The 18,281-nt window shown below is 40.5% G+C and overlaps 2 protein-coding genes across 12 annotated transcripts in view; one reads left to right on the plus strand and one right to left on the minus strand.

Annotated features, from left to right (window-relative positions):
- The window catches only part of zgc:194627 (uncharacterized protein LOC799208 homolog), a 17,880-nt gene extending 15,708 nt beyond the window's left edge, over positions 1-2,172 (plus strand). For both annotated transcript variants that reach the window (XM_052122222.1, XM_052122223.1), the window contains exons 2-4: positions 884-924; positions 1,314-1,640; positions 2,030-2,172. In XM_052122222.1, the coding sequence (XP_051978182.1) occupies positions 884-924; positions 1,314-1,640; positions 2,030-2,148 (487 nt within the window). In that variant the 3' untranslated portion in view covers positions 2,149-2,172. The remainder of the gene's footprint in view (positions 1-883; positions 925-1,313; positions 1,641-2,029) is intronic.
- A 1,496-nt stretch (positions 2,173-3,668) lies between these two features.
- The window catches only part of LOC127639891 (unconventional myosin-IXb), a 45,914-nt gene continuing 31,301 nt past the window's right edge, over positions 3,669-18,281 (minus strand). For 4 of the 10 annotated variants that reach the window (XM_052122198.1, XM_052122195.1, XM_052122196.1 and 1 more), the window contains 26 exons: positions 17,995-18,111; positions 16,908-16,988; positions 16,619-16,729; positions 16,161-16,280; positions 15,710-15,859; positions 15,432-15,589; positions 13,973-15,046; positions 13,817-13,874; positions 13,416-13,538; positions 12,369-12,487; positions 11,167-11,273; positions 10,852-11,030; positions 10,469-10,576; positions 10,026-10,196; positions 9,846-9,887; positions 9,659-9,770; positions 9,509-9,582; positions 9,226-9,418; positions 8,867-8,995; positions 8,673-8,778; positions 8,451-8,582; positions 7,976-8,099; positions 7,749-7,796; positions 5,441-5,556; positions 5,180-5,307; positions 3,669-4,110 (listed from right to left, as the gene is read on the minus strand). In XM_052122198.1, the coding sequence (XP_051978158.1) occupies positions 3,677-4,110; positions 5,180-5,307; positions 5,441-5,556; positions 7,749-7,796; positions 7,976-8,099; positions 8,451-8,582; positions 8,673-8,778; positions 8,867-8,995; positions 9,226-9,418; positions 9,509-9,582; positions 9,659-9,770; positions 9,846-9,887; positions 10,026-10,196; positions 10,469-10,576; positions 10,852-11,030; positions 11,167-11,273; positions 12,369-12,487; positions 13,416-13,538; positions 13,817-13,874; positions 13,973-15,046; positions 15,432-15,589; positions 15,710-15,859; positions 16,161-16,280; positions 16,619-16,729; positions 16,908-16,988; positions 17,995-18,111 (4,314 nt within the window). In that variant the 3' untranslated portion in view covers positions 3,669-3,676. Of the gene's footprint in view, positions 4,111-5,018; positions 5,081-5,179; positions 5,308-5,440; positions 5,557-7,748; positions 7,797-7,975; positions 8,100-8,450; positions 8,583-8,672; positions 8,779-8,866; positions 8,996-9,225; positions 9,419-9,508; positions 9,583-9,658; positions 9,771-9,845; positions 9,888-10,025; positions 10,197-10,468; positions 10,577-10,851; positions 11,031-11,166; positions 11,274-12,368; positions 12,488-13,415; positions 13,539-13,816; positions 13,875-13,972; positions 15,047-15,431; positions 15,590-15,709; positions 15,860-16,160; positions 16,281-16,618; positions 16,730-16,907; positions 16,989-17,994; positions 18,112-18,281 lie in introns of all 10 variants that reach the window. The other 6 variants (XM_052122204.1, XM_052122194.1, XM_052122203.1 and 3 more) reach the window with 5 other exon arrangements.

The following is an 18,281-nucleotide window of genomic DNA, read 5'->3' on the forward strand; positions in this document are numbered from 1 at the left end:
AAATCACAAGCAAATATTATTTTCACTTTCCAATTTACTGCAAGAGAAAAATAAAAAATCCACTCTTACGTTTGAATGACTTTCCAGAAGAGTGAAGTGAAGTGGGAAATTATGACAAATTTACTCTCAGCAGCTGTAATATAAACCCTTTCACAGCTGTGGTAATATTGTTTTTTTTAAATAATTCCATTCCTAATGTTTAAAAATTACGCTAATTATTTAAAACATAATATATATATATATTTTTTTATGTATTTATCTGCGATATTTTACACTTATTTATATTGATAATTAAGGCGGAAACGCGTCATCACAGTCTGTGAAAAGTTCTATTCAACTGATCGGGGGGGTTAGCAGTGTCGTTAAAACCCCCAAAACAAACTCACACTCAGGACCTTAGAGCACAAAAATGTCAACGCCAAAAAACTATACATTAATATTATTTTCCAATTTCAATGACTGATTTTTTTTTTTTTAACCAACATCAGTCCTGATCATATCTACCAAATATTCATTAATTTTAAGGATCTGGTGGATAATATATATATATATTATATGCATGCTTTAATGACACTGGGATCAAATATTGCCGTTTTAATGGGTTTCGATGGGAACATTTTTGTCTTTAATGTCTGGAGTGTAACTATTTTGTGTACACAGTGTATTATAGATGTTTTAAAGGAACTGAGGTTGAAATATTACAAATTCTCCAAAAATACACACCTTTGGCAAAATGTATACTGTTGGCATTAACACTGACAAAATGATTGGGGAAAAACTAAAATGAACAAGACAAAAATGTCCCAAAGGCCACTCAAGGGTTAAATCCACCAATTAATTATATATTTTTTTAAATTTCTCATGTTTCTTCCACCATTTACAGGTACTGTTTCATCTACATGTTGGGACTGTTAATAGATACAGGTAAGAAAAGAGCAAATACACTGGGAGAAAAGTCTGACATCACTAGTGAAAACATTTTACACTTGTTTAAAGAAATAATATTAAAGATAAATACAAATATTATCAGCAAACAATTTTAGAGAAAAAAAGTTAAAATGGAGGGGGAAAAAAATCTGAAATGAGATTTTATGAGTTTGTTGCTCACAAGCAAGAAAATCTGACCATCTGTACAAAAGCAATGTCACAAATTTCCTTACTTGACTATGACCTGGAAATCGTTTTTATTTTACCATTTCTTCAGTTTGAATTAAATTTTGAAATGGTGTCAGACTTTTGGACCCCACTGTACATAAAAGGTTAGCTATGTTTTATTTTTAAAGTAACAACATTGCCATTGTGTTGTTTTCTAGCCCATCTACACAATTTAATTGAAGGCGTTGAAGGAGAATCCATCATCTTGCCATGCAGTCACAAAAACATTGCGCTTGAAGAACATCAGATAACAGTCCACTGGAGGCACAAAGACATCCGAAATGTCTATGATATTATCCACGGCCGGGTTTCTGTACAAGAACAGGACCCAGCGTATAAAAACAGAACCACAGTTTTACCTAAAGAGTGTTCGAAAGGCGATTTCTCTCTTATACTCGCCGATCTTCAGCGCTCTGATGGAGGAAGTTATCTCTGTTTTGTCCCAGATGCAGGAGTTTTTCACAGTGTCCAACTGGTTGTCAAAGGTACCAACTCCTGGAACTCCATACATTAAAAAAAAGTCAGACATAAATTATTTTTGCACATTAGTCCTGCTACACTGACTCGAAGGTGCAATTGCACTTGATCGTTTTCCCAAAATTAAGATTCTGTCATCATTTGCTCACCTTCATGTTTTTCCATTGCCAAAAATCTGACTGTCTTCTACTTGAAGACACCTGCTGTCAAGTTCAACAATAATGGCAATAAGCACAATATAATGCATAGTGTGTTAAGTGATCAGTAAATAGTGACAGAATTGTCGTTTCTGGGTGAACTATTACTTTAATCTTGGCAACAACATATTATTATTATTATTATTAAGTACTTTTATGGTCGTACTGCTTAACTGTTTTTTGTGGGTTTGCCTTAACAGAAAGATCATTCTCAAAACACACAGCAGCTCAAGTAAGAAGCCACGGTACGAAAGCAAGACTGGGAAAAACTCTACATTTCATAATTCCTGTATTTGGATTAATTCTATGGATTGTTTAAATGGGTCTTCTGGTTGCTCCACTGCACATGAAGTACAGAGCGAGAGGCAGCTATAACTGAAACCAAAATAATTTTTTGATCCCCAGTTGAGGAGTGAAAATTATGCTATTCTGGCTTGGGATGCATCAATATAGAAATTCTGGTCAACACAGATTTTGTTATGGGGATATCCTATATGATATTTACATAAAGAACATTATGTACATGTACTAATGTACCATATAGTTTTCCAATGATACCATTTACATAAAGCTTGACTACTAATGTGAGACCTCAATCAATCAAGTCCTGTGGAAGCCAGAAGTTCATACGGTGGCCATTTTGAAGTCATGTAAGTGCAGCCCACTTCTTAAAAATGGTTTCGACAGCATAAAATCCATAGTAAAATCTGACATCAATGGTATCATACATTTTCCTGAACTAATACACATACACTTGCACTATTGTGAAATTTGTTGTTGTTGCTGCTTGTATATTATGTGCCATGCTTGTATATAAATTCTTCACATTAAAGAATGAATTGTCCATTAAAAAAGGTAACTAAGTATTTCTTAATAAAACATGATACATATGAAGGCTATAATGATTAAGGCATTTCTGTGTTCATTAATTTAATGGCGATATTTAGGATCCAGTCATCTTGTTGTGCAGAGATGTAAAGTTTTGGGAGATGGCTGATAGAACCTCAACAAACCCCAAAGAATTATTGGACAGACTCAAAACACATCAACACACATACAGGTTTGCGGCCAGTACAAATTGTATTGTAAGAAAATAATTGAGGACTTAAAAACAGCAATTCTACCAAACACGTAGTCCTTGTGATGCAAAAATGTAATAATTTACATCATTCATACCCAGCCAGCATTCGTTTCTTACTTTTCAAACATGACAACATACAACAACAGTCATAACACTTGACATTAGTATTAAACACAATGGCTTGGCCACTAACTGTATTTAACCCTACACAATTATGTTCTCAATAGACATCCACACAAATCCAAAGTGTTATACTGCTTGCCGAAGCATGAAACTTCAGGCTCAATCAAAAACCGGACTGTGTTATTCTGGAAAATTCCAGTTGGTTATGGCACACCCCTTGTCAGGGCTGGAATTCTGTCCAAGAGTAAAGTGGCTAGTACTGCTTTCCTTTGTAGTCAAAAACTTGTCCACCAAATTCCTGTGGCAGAAATTAAAATTGCCTGCTTGTACAAATATACCGGTCCACAAATGCATCTTTCTTTGATGTAGGTAAGGTGGAAATGTGATTTGATGTTTGTGAAAGCAACTGAAGGTGCAAGATTCTGTTTTTCTTTACACAAAATAAAATAAAGCATTAAACATGATGCATGTCAATGCATGTCTGTGGGACAAAGTCTTAAAAAGGTCTATTAAAAAACTCAATATATTATTAGTATGGAAAAGTGCTACGTGAGACAGTTCTCTTCATCAGTCACTGACCGCAGCAAATGGCAATGACGGCAACCGATCACATCATCCTTTTGAGAGCAGGCAACTTTGAAACTTAAACCTCGTCTTTTACAAAAGCAACGTCTGGGTCTGAAAAGCGTCGGGTAATGTTGCCGGATGTCTGGAGCTCCTGTGTGCCAGAGACAGCTGAGGTTGCCGTTGAGGACGGGAAGAGGAGGTCTGCTCCAGCTGTGATGTAGAGGGACTGGATGCTGTCTTTGCGGCGGCCGGGTTGCTCACGGCATTGGATGAGGGTCAGGGACTGGGCTTTGCGTGGAGGGAGGGACTGTACAGCCGGGTGGCTGAGGACTCCTGGCGGCAGTTTGACCGTTCCTGGGATGATGGGGTGGCGACGCAGAAGCTGAAGCCTGGGAGAAGACAGTGAAGGGAGAAAGGGGCCGTGAGGCCGTGTGCTGTCCCCCGGGACCAGAACGACAGACTTAGGAAGGCAAGGTGGATTGGATAATCTTGGCAAAACCATTGTTTGTCCTACGACAGGAGACAGAACAAATCAACCCCAAAGCAGGAAACCAGAAAGAGGAAGAGCAGACAAGAGAAGAAGTGAGAAACCCAATGCAACTAATGTCATAATCGAAGACAACATGAGGTCTTCTATCACCGCAACTAGGGTTCAGAATGAACACTTGTCCAGGGCAACCAGAGAAGAAATTCGGACAAGTGAAATTAGGTTGTTTGATTGGAAAATTGAGCACCCTACGTTATAACCAGTGTCACTTGCCCACATACCTTTAGTAAAGAATAATCGCAAAGGAACATTAATCAGGGCTGGAAACTATCCCCATTTTCTCACCAGGTAGTCATGTTGTCCAAATTGTGCATAATTTCCCATTCACTTCATATTCCTGCTGCCTTGTCCCATTTTGCTGATGGTATTAATATATTAAAGCTAAAATTAAAAGCTTTTGGAAAAGTGATTTAAGCTTTCAGACAAGTAAATCAGTTTTAAGGCCAAAGTATCCTTCAGTTTTCCATGTGCAGGTATGTCTTGCGCACAGAGTGCAATGCAAATTTGATCACCAGCACAGTATGCACGGGTTGTCTGTGTGCAGCCTAGTTATTCTAGACATGCGGACAATCTGCATCTTTGCATCTCTTGGGCACATGCACCTGCCATTGCCTGTACTAAAGAGTATTACATAGGAGTCATAGATATCATGTGTCAAATGTCCATATGGGCTTGCGTTCAAAAGAATATATTTTGAAAGGCTAAGTGCACAAGACAGAATGGCATGCGGAGAAGCGAAGTATACCATAGCCTTTACTTGTCCGCTAGACCTGGAATGGTTTAATGTCGAGCCCTGACCCCAACCATGCACATAACACAAGCGCGCACATGCATTTTAATGAACATGCACACGGGTTAGACGAATATCAACCTGTTACAGAGTGGATGGCACCACCACCCTCTTTAAATGCACCAGGACCATCTCGTCCAGACCTGCACCACACACAACAGGACCCACACATGGTTGACTACTGCAGAGGAAAGAGAAGACGACTGGTCCAAAACAGAGGGAGTCTGCACCTTAATACTAACCTTCTGTGTCCGAACAGGCTGCTCTCTCATACAACAAGCTTTCGGAGCTGATCGATGTTTCCGAGTCAAGGTTCTCCTGGTCAGAACCTGGCTGTTCTAGTTCAGGCAGCCTGCAGGCAAGGTCGTCTCTAGAACGCAAACACCATCCAATGACAAACAAGCATTTAATAGTCACGATGCAAAACTTGGCCAGCTTTGTGCTCCGTTTAAAGAGTACTCAAGAGTTGTGAACAGTATTTCTAAGAAACTATGTCTACATACTTTTCCTGCTTGATGGATTTGATCCGCTCCACCAGGCTTCGCTCGGCTTCCGTGTCCGAATCCAGGGTTTTGTTCTCAGGTACAGCACAAAGGTCGGAAGTTGGCTTCTCGCGGACCTAAAGTCCAAACAAACACCAACATTAAAATAATAATAATAATAATAATAATAATATCAACACCAGCTGTCCTTGTGCATTAAATGCCTTCCTTAATGCAAGAACTGCAGGAAGCTGCCGTTTGGTAAGTATATGAAGAAATGAGGGATGTTGCAATTCGTCATCAGTGACACAACATGCCTTGCGCAGAGGAACAGTGCTAGTGAAAAAGTGAGTATAACAGTTTTGAGGAAGAGAAAAGTTCTCGTGGGAGAATTAACTGTGAATATCAACCATTTGTTAATGTTATTTTTTTCAGTCAACATGAAACAGCATTATCAACCCATTTTACTTATGGAATATGATATACAGTATTTACGAGTGAAACGAATATTCAATGGGTGTGGGACGTTATTTAGTATATTGGGAATTGATCACATTGGTGAAAAGTGGTCGTTCCATACCAGTATGGAGCTGGACATTAATGTGAGTTTGCAGTGGGTTGAAATACTAGCAGGACCCACTTCTAAAACAATACCTTCTTAAACAACAAATAATGGGTTTTGTTTAACATTAACCATACCGATTTTATATTAGGTGTCTTCAACTACTATGTACTTAAGAATTTGATACATTGTACTTATTAGGTGTTGTTGCATTGTACTTGCATTTAAAGTACCTGCATTGAATTACATCTGTAGTTACACTGCTAACCTAACCAGTTAGTCCTAATCCTAAACCTACCCCAACCCTTATCTAATGGGGCTTTTCCACTGCACGGTACAACTTGACTCAACTCTGCTTGCTTTTTGGGGGTTTTCCACTGTGGATAATACCTGGTACTTTTTTTAGTACCACCTTGGTCGAGGTTCCAAGCGAGCCGAGCTGACACTAAATGTGACGTAAAAACCCTGTAGGTCACTCATTGGTCAGAGAGAATAGTCACTACCAGCGTCACTGGATTTCCGACACGTGACATCAACCCGCTAATTTTAAAGTTAGTAACAGCGATGCACACAGCCACCACCAAAACTTAGTGACTACAGAACCATCAAGGAAAAGTGGAAGTGGTTCGAACAAATGGACACTATCTAAACCAGTGAGCAATGGGAGGGAGAGTGCCCTGGACTGGTGTTGATCCACTATGGAGGATGGTACGATTTGTTACATTAACTCTATAATCTGCTTGAAAGCTTCACTTTATTTAGTTGACCAGTTACTGGAAAGCTTCTAAAACAACCAGGCCAATTTAACTGTTACACTTGTGTAAAATCAGCATGCAACAACTGCTTTATGCAGCACTATGAGCTAGTAGCTAACAGCTAGCGGTCGTGTTATTGTTTTGGTCAGTTTGTGTCGTGTTTAAGATGATGTCACGGCAGTAGAGGTGGCGCAAGTATGATGATCAGCCCCACCCACGTTGAGATGGCACTAAACTGCAGTGGAAATGCAAGCTCAGAAAAGTAAAGTGAGTAGACTTGAGGCGAGTCGAACCGTAACGTGTAGTGGTAGAGTCATTAAACGCTAACCCTACTCTTAAACCTCCTCGTACCTCAACCTCAGTAGCAGCAAATGTAAATCTTGTGAGAATTATGCAGAACAACATGTAGTTACACAATACATTGATTGTATGTATTTTAATGTTAGTACATAGTAGCTAAAGACATCTAATATAAAGTGGGACCCATTAAACAATAGCTTGCATGGCCTAGGTGACATCAGACAAAAATAGAAAGCTATATCAGTGATGGAGTCATTACATTTTGATGAAAGATTTTGAAGACAAACCTTTTTAACATACACTGATGAATCAATAAGAAAAGTAAATAGGGTCAGTTTAAATTTCATGTTGACGTGCAGGTTTACAACATTGTATTTCCTGTTTTCATGGCATGAGTTTCAAATATTTGTACAAAAACCTGAAAATAAAGACTCTCTTGTGTAGTATTTTAGCACTTTTGTTTGTGATTAGGATTTATTTTACTTTGATTTGAAATTCATACCATCCTCTACAATAACCACCCAAAACCAGAACACATTCTACACCGACAGCTAACAAACACCCAATGCCATTTTTATTTACAATTTATCACTCTACAAGGACAGTAACATGCAGTGGGTTTAAAGTTAGTAGGGGCTCGAGTTCTACACTGCATGCACACTACAGGAAAACACCAACCTACTGGACATAGCAAAACCAGTGACATACGTACCGGTACTTCTTTGTAAGGAGAGATAAACCTGAGAGGTAAATGCCAGCACTATAAAGAAATAAAACGAAAAGCAAAAACAGTGTTGCGGAAGTTACTATCCTGAAGTGCCTAAGGTTATGGACTGTTGGGGGAAAAAGAACATGGACATTTTTTCACAGCCATCTGGAAACAAATCAGTAATTACAACTTCTGCTAAGGGACAGGTAAGTCGAGGCTTCCAAGTTTACCGTGTTTTGTCTTTTAAGCTTGAGTTGATTGACCGCTAGTGCCTCGGCATATTCCAGCTGTTCGATCTCTTCCATTTTCTCGTTGTATCTCCGGATCTGTTCGTTAAGCAGCATCTCCACACAACTGAAGAAAGTATAGGTTCTGTCTTTAGTCTATTGCATTTATAACGACACATTCTTGTGAAAAACACATTCCAAATGTAATTTCTCACAGGCGATGCACACACTGTGAAGTTTTGGGACTGACAACCAGGAGTGAACTTATTTGCTGGAGTGAATTTTCTATATTGTCAATGATGTGTTTGAGGAATACAACAGCGAATCTCAGATTTATTGATAATACAGTGAATTTGGTCATAGGGTGCCATTGTCACATCCCTAAATAACTGAACTCTGCATGTACAGAACAGGATTATGCCCTAAGAGGAACTGCAGTGGGAACGTGGTCACAGAAAACATTTCTGTAGAGACTCACGTGGTGGTTTTGGCAACGTCCTTCATGCTCATGAGAGGGTCGGCGCTGTCCGGACAGCGGAGGATACAGGGGGCAAAAACGATGGCCAGAGAGTTTGGCGTCATTCGATTGCTCTTCTCCTCCTTAGCAACCCTGAAACGCAACCTGAGCATTAAAACCTGGTGGCTGCACCATTTTCGTACCCTGCTGTATTGTTACGAGCTTGCATGAACTCATCTGTACCTAACAAGATGGAAAATGAGTCTCTCCAAGGTGTTAAAGTTAGCTGTTGGTAGCTGCTCCAAAACCTTGTAAGTGGCTTGTAATTGCTCTTGTTTCTCAGGCAGTTCTGTGAAAGAAAACATGCATTACAAAGCACAACCAAGAAAGGTGAAGTAGTAGTAAAATGTCAATCGAAAGGTGCTGTTGGGACTGACCTATGGCACGGAGGAAGTCGTTGTAGTGCGTGAAGGTCATGAGGGGATCAGGAAGCTCCCTGAGCCACTGTTTGACCAGGCCTGAGACCGCATGGATGGGGTAATCCTCCAAACACACATTCTCTGGGCCTACACAAACACAGAACCATTAAACGATAAGATAAAGTGAGAAGTTGACAGAAACATGTCGGTGCTCCTAGAACCGAGAGTCATGGTACTGTAATCAATAAGCTGCAAATTGGATCCCACAATTGGACTATGTCAATAGGCAAAAGTCAGGCCACACAATACTACAACAAGTGGTCTTCGGAGTCCATACACCATGTATTTGAGTAACGATAATTCCAATAATCCCTCACCTGCTTCTAGCACCTGATGTAGCTCCTTCATGCGGTTGGCTGAGCCAGACTTCCTGTAAATACCCTCCGTGTAAAGGCCAATCATCTCCACGTGTTCCAGCATTATCTCCAGCACTATTGGCACGGGGGTCCTGTTGTTGACCAGGTGACACACTCGCACTCCAAAGTGCTGTGATCCAGGCTCATCTTCACACTAGCACACATAGGGCAACCCTCGGTGGTCACGAACATCAAGTAAGCCGCTTAAACATTTCCAACAATCCTTGGAAGTTTAGACACTTACCTTCTTGGAGCAGAAAGTTGAGCAGCCCATGATGATTTTACAAATGCACTTCTTATGACAAACCATTTTGCAATCTGAAACAAAGAGAGAGTCACATGGTGCACTCAACCTAAATGGAGGCCAATTGCAAGTGACGTATTAATAACTCACAGCTGCACATGTAGGCCTTCTCCATGCCCCAGATATAGGACGTGCACTGATCACATGACTGCATGATGTTCACTTGGTAGTGAGTAAACACGTGGTCCAATGGATTCTCCAACTAAATCCAGACAAAATGTTTAAATTTAATCAAACTTCATCAGTGAGGATGGTTGTTACCAACAGAAATACTTACGATCTTATCCTTCTTCCGTCTCTTCTTACGGCCTTTGGGGGGCTGCAACAAATTTTACCCAAGGTAAGTCATGATGTTTTCAAGCACTGAAGTTGTCAACAATTTCAATGATCATCAAAATCAAACACAGAAACAGGCGGTGAAAGTTCTGAGGTTCACAGGTGATGTGTGAACTTTCACCTTCGCTGGTTCAGCCTCTTCTTTCTTGATCTCTGCTCTGATGAAACCATCCAGTACGGACTGGAACAGATTGACCACCAGCGGGACTTCACCCTTCTGCTTCTCTCCAGCCAAAACAATCACTTTTTTCTGATAGCAGTTCATCAAAGCCTTATAACCGGTCTGAGGTTTCTGTATTTTGGTGAGGGAAGAAATAGAAGAAATATCTTTTTACATTAATCCAAATAACACGCAAGTAGTGTTGCCCATGCAGATCTCGCAACCACAATGCTAGGCTGTTGTGGGTGCTTGCCAGGGCTTTGATATAGGGTTGCTAAGGTGTTCAAAGAGTTTAAGGACTTGATGCTGAAAACCTTTAGGTTAGGCTAGGACACAGTGTTGGACTTTGTGGGCTATACAGCAGTGTGAGTGTGTTGTGTGTGGACTATATAAGCTCTACTCACAGAGATTGAATACATGCCCTTGATGATTTCTCTGAACTGCATGGTCGCGGTGATAAAGATGTTCTCTGTTCCTGACAGCTGCTTTCCACGTGAGCGCAGGTCATTCACCTACAGCGCAAGAGAGAGGGAACAAGTCTGAGAGAATCCCAGACCTTCTAAACAATATTTAACACATCTTAAAACACCAAGAAATGGTTTGACGATTACCATTTTCTTTCCTATGATGGCATATTTTCAACTGAAACAGGATGTTGTGACGGGACATATCTTTTTTTAATATCTAATAGACTTTGTCAGTCACGAAGCATGATTTGCAACATGCTACTGGTAAATGCTAATAGACATGGATTAAAAGTCACAAAACTCCAATTTAGCTTTCAGACCTGATTGCCCAGGAACTCGTCAAGGTGGCGTAGCTCATTGGCATTGGTAATGACACGGTTCAGTGAGGCGTTCCACTGTTCGGAGGCACGAGTTGCTGAGTGACTGATCATGATGCCGGGTGTTCGACCTGGCCGGACAGCATGAGGTTTAGGATGATGCGAGTGTGATTGAGATATGGCTGTGAAAAAATCATTTTAGATGGAATAAATTAAGGTACGTTGACATTCCACGGTCATGGCAAACCTGGTAATAGCAGGGATATTGACACGTAATGTAAATTTCTATTGTGAATATAATGAATGAAAGATGGCTACCTTCTCTCTCATCTAAAACTGAAGCCAAGCTGAGGTCTCCATCTTCTGGGGTTTGAGCTTCTTTATGTGGCCGCTTCTTAAGGATCTTTCTGAAGAACCCTGTCGTCCTAACAAACCGAAAATGAAAAATGTAAATAGATTGAACTCTTATTATTAGTTTTCTTTAGACTGGTAGTCGATGGCAGGCTATAGAATCATTACTGTATGATTGTAGTTGTTGTCAATTACAATATCCTCTAGCACCAAAAATGGTTTATGTACATAAGTCAGGCTGATTAATTCTAAAATATGTACTGGATATAAATAAAAGGGGTCCAATGGCAATAACGAAGAGTTAGCCTGATGGGAGATCCCATCAGACAAGGGATTCCACTATCAAAACACTCGCAGATTGCATAGTACCTCTGCGCAGAGTATGGAATTTGAGGAATCTCCCTTCTCCTATTGCAGTTGCTTTAAATCTATATAAGGAGTGAGGAACTTATATCAGTAGTCAGATGTATGAGAACTGATGATGTAAGCCAGAGGCCACATTTTCCCATGAGCCCTGGAAGTCAGATTTCCTCTATGACTGCCTTCTACTACAGATAAGACTGTATTTGGGTTCAGAAAGCTCTTTAAGGGAGCCAGTCATTAGACCCCTGAAGAGATTATCCTGAAACATACTCTAGGCAAGTAAGTGAATGCAAAGATTTTAGCAATGCAAACTGTTCAGAAATGTGTCAGAATACAATTCTTAATGCAACACAAGTGCTTGTTGCATTACCAGAGTTACCGCAAGGACACTATTGTGCGTAAATTAGGGTCTTCTACTTCAGTTTTAGGATTAAATCAATGTAAAGAACACCCAGTTCACATACTCTGAATCATCTGTAATGTTCGATAAGAGCCCCTATTATGGTTTTTCAATCATGACCTTTCATGTAGTGTGTTATATGTTTGTGAATGTAAAAAAAGTCCGATTCTGAACACCTGAAATGAGTCGTTAGTAATTCCAGACCATAATGGGTGCTCTTTAAGGCTAAAAATGTATGCCAAGGTCTCTTTGAGGTGACACTAAAGCTTTGGGTATACTTTGTCTTTCCAAGTGTCATTCCATCTCAGGAAAGTTTGAGCACTCAGTCTTTTAAAGTATACTCTTTTGACCGCAAGCCCAAAAAGATGTGTTTTACAATGGTCAAAACTGGTAAGTAGGACCGTACCTCTCAGGGGTCGATGGTTGGACTGGCGAGACATCATGCTGTCCGTGGCTGTCGTGGATTCTCTCCTTCATGGTGCTGGCCTTTGCTCCATCAGGATCGACCTCAGTACGGGACTGTACCTGCACCAACATTCATCAATGCAACAAAGGTCTGAACACAGAGTTGTGCAAAGCACAGTCTAGTACAATGGTTCTCAACTGGTTTTGCTTCAGGACCCAGATTTTACATTGGACATCAAATGGGAAAATGGTGAACTTATACAGGTTTAATGCTCTCGCAGCAGTCAATAATTCCCAATCTAAAATATACAAAAGTGTTTACACATCCTTTTAAAGGTGATAAGCCAATTTATAATGCTATAGTTGCTAGTCATAATTATATGGTTGAATTTTGCTATTTGAATTGTTTTCCATGCCGTCCACAACACAACCAGAACTCACTTTTGGGTCATGACTCACCAGCTAAGAACCACTTATCAAGTGTACAGTAATGCAACCGTTTCCGCTGATTAGAACGCAATGGCACAAAGACATACATTCCTACGTACTGTATAGACAATATTTAGGAAGTTAATGTTGCCCAGTTTAATGAGTTTTCCCTTTATGTCCCAAACTGGGTAAATATAGAATATTAAGGATTGTTAGTTACCCTAAAAATGGCAGCACCTCTTATTAGACTTATCAGACTTTAGCCTGTGTGGTATCCCATAGATTTTAAAACCCCCTGAACAGGAAGGAACAGAATTCAAATGATTGTGTTTTTCCTTGAAATGGGCTTACACTGATTTTTAACCAATGTGTTCAAATGAAAAGGTCGTGCAACAATGAGTTCTGACTTGACAGCAATTGAGATTATTTGTGCAGGGGGTTCAAGACTGATTAATTAGGATAGCAAACAGATTAAAGGCCTTAAGGTTGCACCAGCACAATTTATTTATGAGTTCAAGACATCTGCAACCCTTCCAAAATTCCAAGCGTTTAATGCACCAGCAGTCCACACACCATGACTTCCCTGCCTAGCATTTAATGCCAGGCTGCAATACAACACCTGCTGTGGACTCATGGGGTGTAAAGGATAAGTCCAGTAATCTGCATCCTCCATTTCAACACTTTTAATGAGCCTGCATCTTTTAAGTGCAATTCGCAGTCTGCGTCTTTGATGAGCTTTGCCCTGAACCAGCCAGAGAAGCATAAACTCAAGTGAACATGACATTATAAACCCAAACTACCAAATTGACTGGTTAAGGCAACTTAGCACTGAGCTACAGTTTCAAGAGAAATTAGCCTCATGGGAGGCTTGCAGTGGAACATTAACTGTACGTTGCCAAGTACTAACTACTTACACCAACAAATGTGATGAAATCAGTCAAAAGAATAAAATAAACTTCAAGGCAAATAATTAGCATATTCCTTCATGTTAGCCATTGTGCTGACCAATTGAAGTGTTACCTGTGATGTTGCATCAATTCTGGACACATCATCTAGTGACATCGAAATTCCTCGATTCCTAGTAAACGTTAGGAAAAGCAGAAGGGAACAAATCATTAGATATATAAATGGCAGTACAGAGATGAAGTATGGTAGGACAAGGTCCAAAAGTCATACTGGAGAGATTTGATGCTCTTATCCTCTTGACTGAGAGGTCCTGCTATGAGGTTCTCAGGCTGAGTGTTGCTTCTAACAGGTTCCTTCCTTCTATTGGCCTCTTCATTGGCATGAGAAGGTTTGCTGTGGTCAGTGATGGCTGGGTCAGTATAGCCGTTTCTACCAGGTCCAGGAGGAGGGATTTTTTCCCTCAAAGGAGGGGATCCCTCCTTTGAGGGATCCAAGTGTAAGGTTGAGGGCCGAACAGGTGCTGGTGGGACATCTTTGGTGTCCCTCTTCATCTTCTCCCCCTTCCAAGTGACAAAAGTGTACTGATCCACCTCTTTGCTGTTGGCCCGCTCCTTCAACTTATCCTCTGCATTTCCAGGACTATCGAGAGTTTTGCTCTTGTAGGAAGGATCCTCTTTTGCCGCTGAAGCCACCCGTTGGCTCTCTCGTTGGCAATGCTCTAGCCCACGTTGTCTCCTTAGCTCGCGTTTTTCTTGACTGGATGTTGGGAGTTTGGAGAGTGAAGGTGGTCTGGTTTGGTTCTGTCCAGCTTGTTTAACTTGTGTACCTTCCTCTTTGGGTTGTGGAGAAGATTCGTTCTCATTATGTTTCTGGTTTTCGTTTATCTCAGGATGAGGGCCAGCCTCAACTTGAGGAACATTTTCTGAATCTTTACTTCCTTTTGAGACCTGGGCATCGGCTCTGCCCACATCTTCAACCTCAACATGCACAGGAGTCTTATCTTGGCATTCTACCAATAAAATCTCATTGTCAGGCTTCTTGTCTGGTGTCGTTACTGTTGACTGTTGTAGTGCTGCCTTCTCTTGCTGCTCTGCAGCTTGCCGCTCAGCCTCTAATGCATGCTGGGCTGCTCTTTCCTCTTCTTCGCTTTGTCTTCTAGCCATTTCCTCTTTGAGTCGCCTGGCTTCCTCTTCAGCTTCTTTCACTCGTCTTGCAGCCTCTTCGGTTTCCTTGGCACGCCTTGCTGCCTCTTCGGTTTCCTTGGCACGCCTTGCTGCCTCTTCCTCCTCTTTCCTCCTTTGAGCTTCCTCCCTCATCCTCTTCTCTTCCTTGAGGAAGTGGTACCTAGCAAGACCAAATCCAAAACTCACTGACAGTGAAGGCAAATGATGACTTGAAAACAGCAGCAGCAACTTTTCCATTTTGAACTTTATGCCAACATGATTTTAAATCTCTACTCTACATCTATATTATGTATGAGCAAAACAAAATATTGCTGCTTATGCCACTCAGTCCTATTGCAACATGAAAGATTGCACAGATTACAAAGCATTTGTTTCTTTGGAATGATGTGCACTGATGAAATAAGACCAGGAATATATATATATATATATATATATATATATATATATATATATATATATATATATATATATATATATATATATATAAGCAAATAGAGTCAATTTTGATTTCATGTTGATTTAAATTATTTGTTGGAAGTCTGTACCGTTTACGAGCTGATTGGCCTCTTGCAAGTGACTGTATCTTTGTGACAGAGGCTCGTGTATTTCGATATTCAGCTCTCTGTTTGGAGCCTCTCCATGCTGCCTGGATCTGAACCGCTGCTTGGTAGAATTTTTCCCTGCAGTACCTGCGCCATGAGCGCTGTAGACAAGGTCAATCAAATGTCATACATAAGTACACATGCCTTCAATGCTATACAGTCAGGTCACACAAATGCTACATACATGGTCTGCAAATGAGACAATCAAATGTAGAATTTACCTGGATCAAGATGGCTGCCTCTCTCATTCTAATGAAATCCCACCGCTCCATTTTAGCTCGAAACCAGCGCTGCAGGAAAATTATTTTGTGCATGACATCTTTGTGCAAGATGTCTTGAAGCTTTTGCCTTTCAAGCTCTTTCAGATACACCTGCAGAAAGAAATTTTAACAATGACCATGTTTTCATGCACTTAAGAAAGGGTTTTAGCAGAGAGCAGCCTTCTAAAACACCATGTGAACAAGAATGCCGATTTCCTCACACCGTTTAAGGGATTAAGAGAAAGCGGTTTAACACACCTAGGTTTCTCTTCGAGAATGTGGCTTAATATCTCAGAATAAGCTGCTTTCTGGTGTCCATGTAACCGCAGTCAATGTGAGAAACAGATGTCAATAGGCAACTTCAGATTTTGTCATTGAAAGACTTTAGAGGTACAGAGAAGAGAAATCAGACCTTGGTTTTTCCAATCTGGTAGGTAGTGTTGTCAAAGTCGAGCTTGTGCAACAGAGATGAAATGTCCTCCAGGGATGTAGCGTTCTTTGGCAGCAACACACGGAACTGCTCAATAAACTCCTATCATACAGAAAAAGAGCATTAGTTATTCAAACAAATCATCTAATGTTGAAATTACAAAGAAAATGAGTGGTGCTTGTCCATACAAAATTCGCCGCCACGATGCTAGATTGTTGTTGGAGTGTTGCAAAGGTGTTCTGGAGGGTTGCTTACTGACCCACACCAAAAGAGCCCACCCCAAGTTTTTAAATTTGATTTGGGTCCCTTCTTCAGTGTAAGTCTATGGCCCAATTATTGTCAACCAAGACATTTTTTAAAACAGATTATCTGCCAGACATTAAGCAGCTACAAGTGCATTAACATCAACCAAACGGTGTAAATCTCTAGATTTCAGTTACCTGAAAGGTGTATTTGGCTCCATAGCCTGACCGCCTGATGCGCACAGTTTCCAACATGCCTGTGTAACGCAACTGCTGCACAATGAGTGCCTCGTCAAAACACATTTCCTTCTGTGTGTCAAATTCACAAAGAACGATATCTGTATTGAAACTGCACACTTCAACAAAACATTAATTCACTGTAATATTTAGCCGAAGAATTTCCACATTCCCATGTGATAAAGGGTTAGAGCTAAATAACATTTTAATGACAAGAAAGTTTGAACAGTGTTAGGACATAATTTAGCACCTTCTCAGCATTGGAGCGGAGGCATCGGATGAAGAACGGTTCAGCTGTTCCTAGTGTCTCCAGCAGTTTACTCAGAGACCTCTACAAGATAGAGAGAGATCATAGCACTGAAGACCACCAGAGAACTTCACATGGTAAATGGTCTGACTTATATAACCTTAGAGGTTACCAAAGCACTTTACACTGTGTCCCATTCACCCACTTATACCAATGGCAGCAGAGTTGCATGCAAGGCGCTAGCCTGCCATTGGGAGCAATTTGGGGTTCAGTGACTTGCCCAAGGACACTTCGGCATGTGGAGTCGTGTGGGCCTGGAATCGAACCGCCAACACTGCGATTAGCGGCCGACCTGCTCTACCACCTGAGCCAGAGCCGCCCCACATGATGCCTTATAAATATTGCATCCACTGGAGTACCTGTTATTCTTAGTGACGGTAGCATTTGAACATTAGTGCTTCAAAATATCCAGAAATATATTAATTCCTTGACTTCATATTTAGCGGTTCAAAAACCTAGTGAGCTGCCATGCTGTCTACATAGGTAGCTGCCTTCTAAGGCAGCATGCTAACTAAAATAGAACCACATAGATAACATACAAATGGTGCTCCTTATGGGAAACACACGGCAGACTCAACAAACAATTAAAATAAATAGAGTTTGCCACATTGCATGTTGACAAGCTAAATGCCAATACTCTATTAAGCATAACAAACACAGGGTAAAATAGTCTTTTAATCTTAATAGATTAAAAAAAATAATTCAATATTGAAATTTGTATTTAGAATTAACATTTCTTTCACCTTGTCCACCATCTTTGATTAATTCTTTCACTATGCTTGCCGAAATGCATTATGGGCTTTCTGCGAGAAGGATACTGGTGATACTGCCTTAGAGTTTAGTCAAACCAAAATAATAAGCAGCATAACTGAGTTGCTCACCTTCTTGAACAACCTTCTCGTCAAACATCTTTACATGCTGGTTATTTAGGCATCTCACTAGGTTTTGGAACAGAGCATTTGTTTTTAGCTTGAACCACCAAACGTGATATTTTCAGCTTGGCTTAATCTAATTCTGGTCATAATTTTACTTGAAACTGGGCACTGATGCTGGGAGGACGTTTCTTCTTGTGTAGATGCAGCAGAGACTTGGTGGTTCGGTCATGGAGGCCTACTACAAACTTCAGCGAACAAGAGTCCAACAAGTTCTGCCCAAAAAAACAAACAAAAACAGAAACTATGAGTCTCACACACAGAAAGACTTTCTTTTGGCTCTTGAAAGCCTTGGATACATGACGACATGGAAAATCTTATTCCAGCCGGAGTTACAGCCGTAGAGTCTTCAAAACATTTACTCAGTACAGCACATGTAACGGAA

This window comes from Xyrauchen texanus, chromosome 48 (assembly GCF_025860055.1).
Source record: "Xyrauchen texanus isolate HMW12.3.18 chromosome 48, RBS_HiC_50CHRs, whole genome shotgun sequence".
Taxonomy (NCBI): Eukaryota; Metazoa; Chordata; class Actinopteri; order Cypriniformes; family Catostomidae; genus Xyrauchen; species Xyrauchen texanus.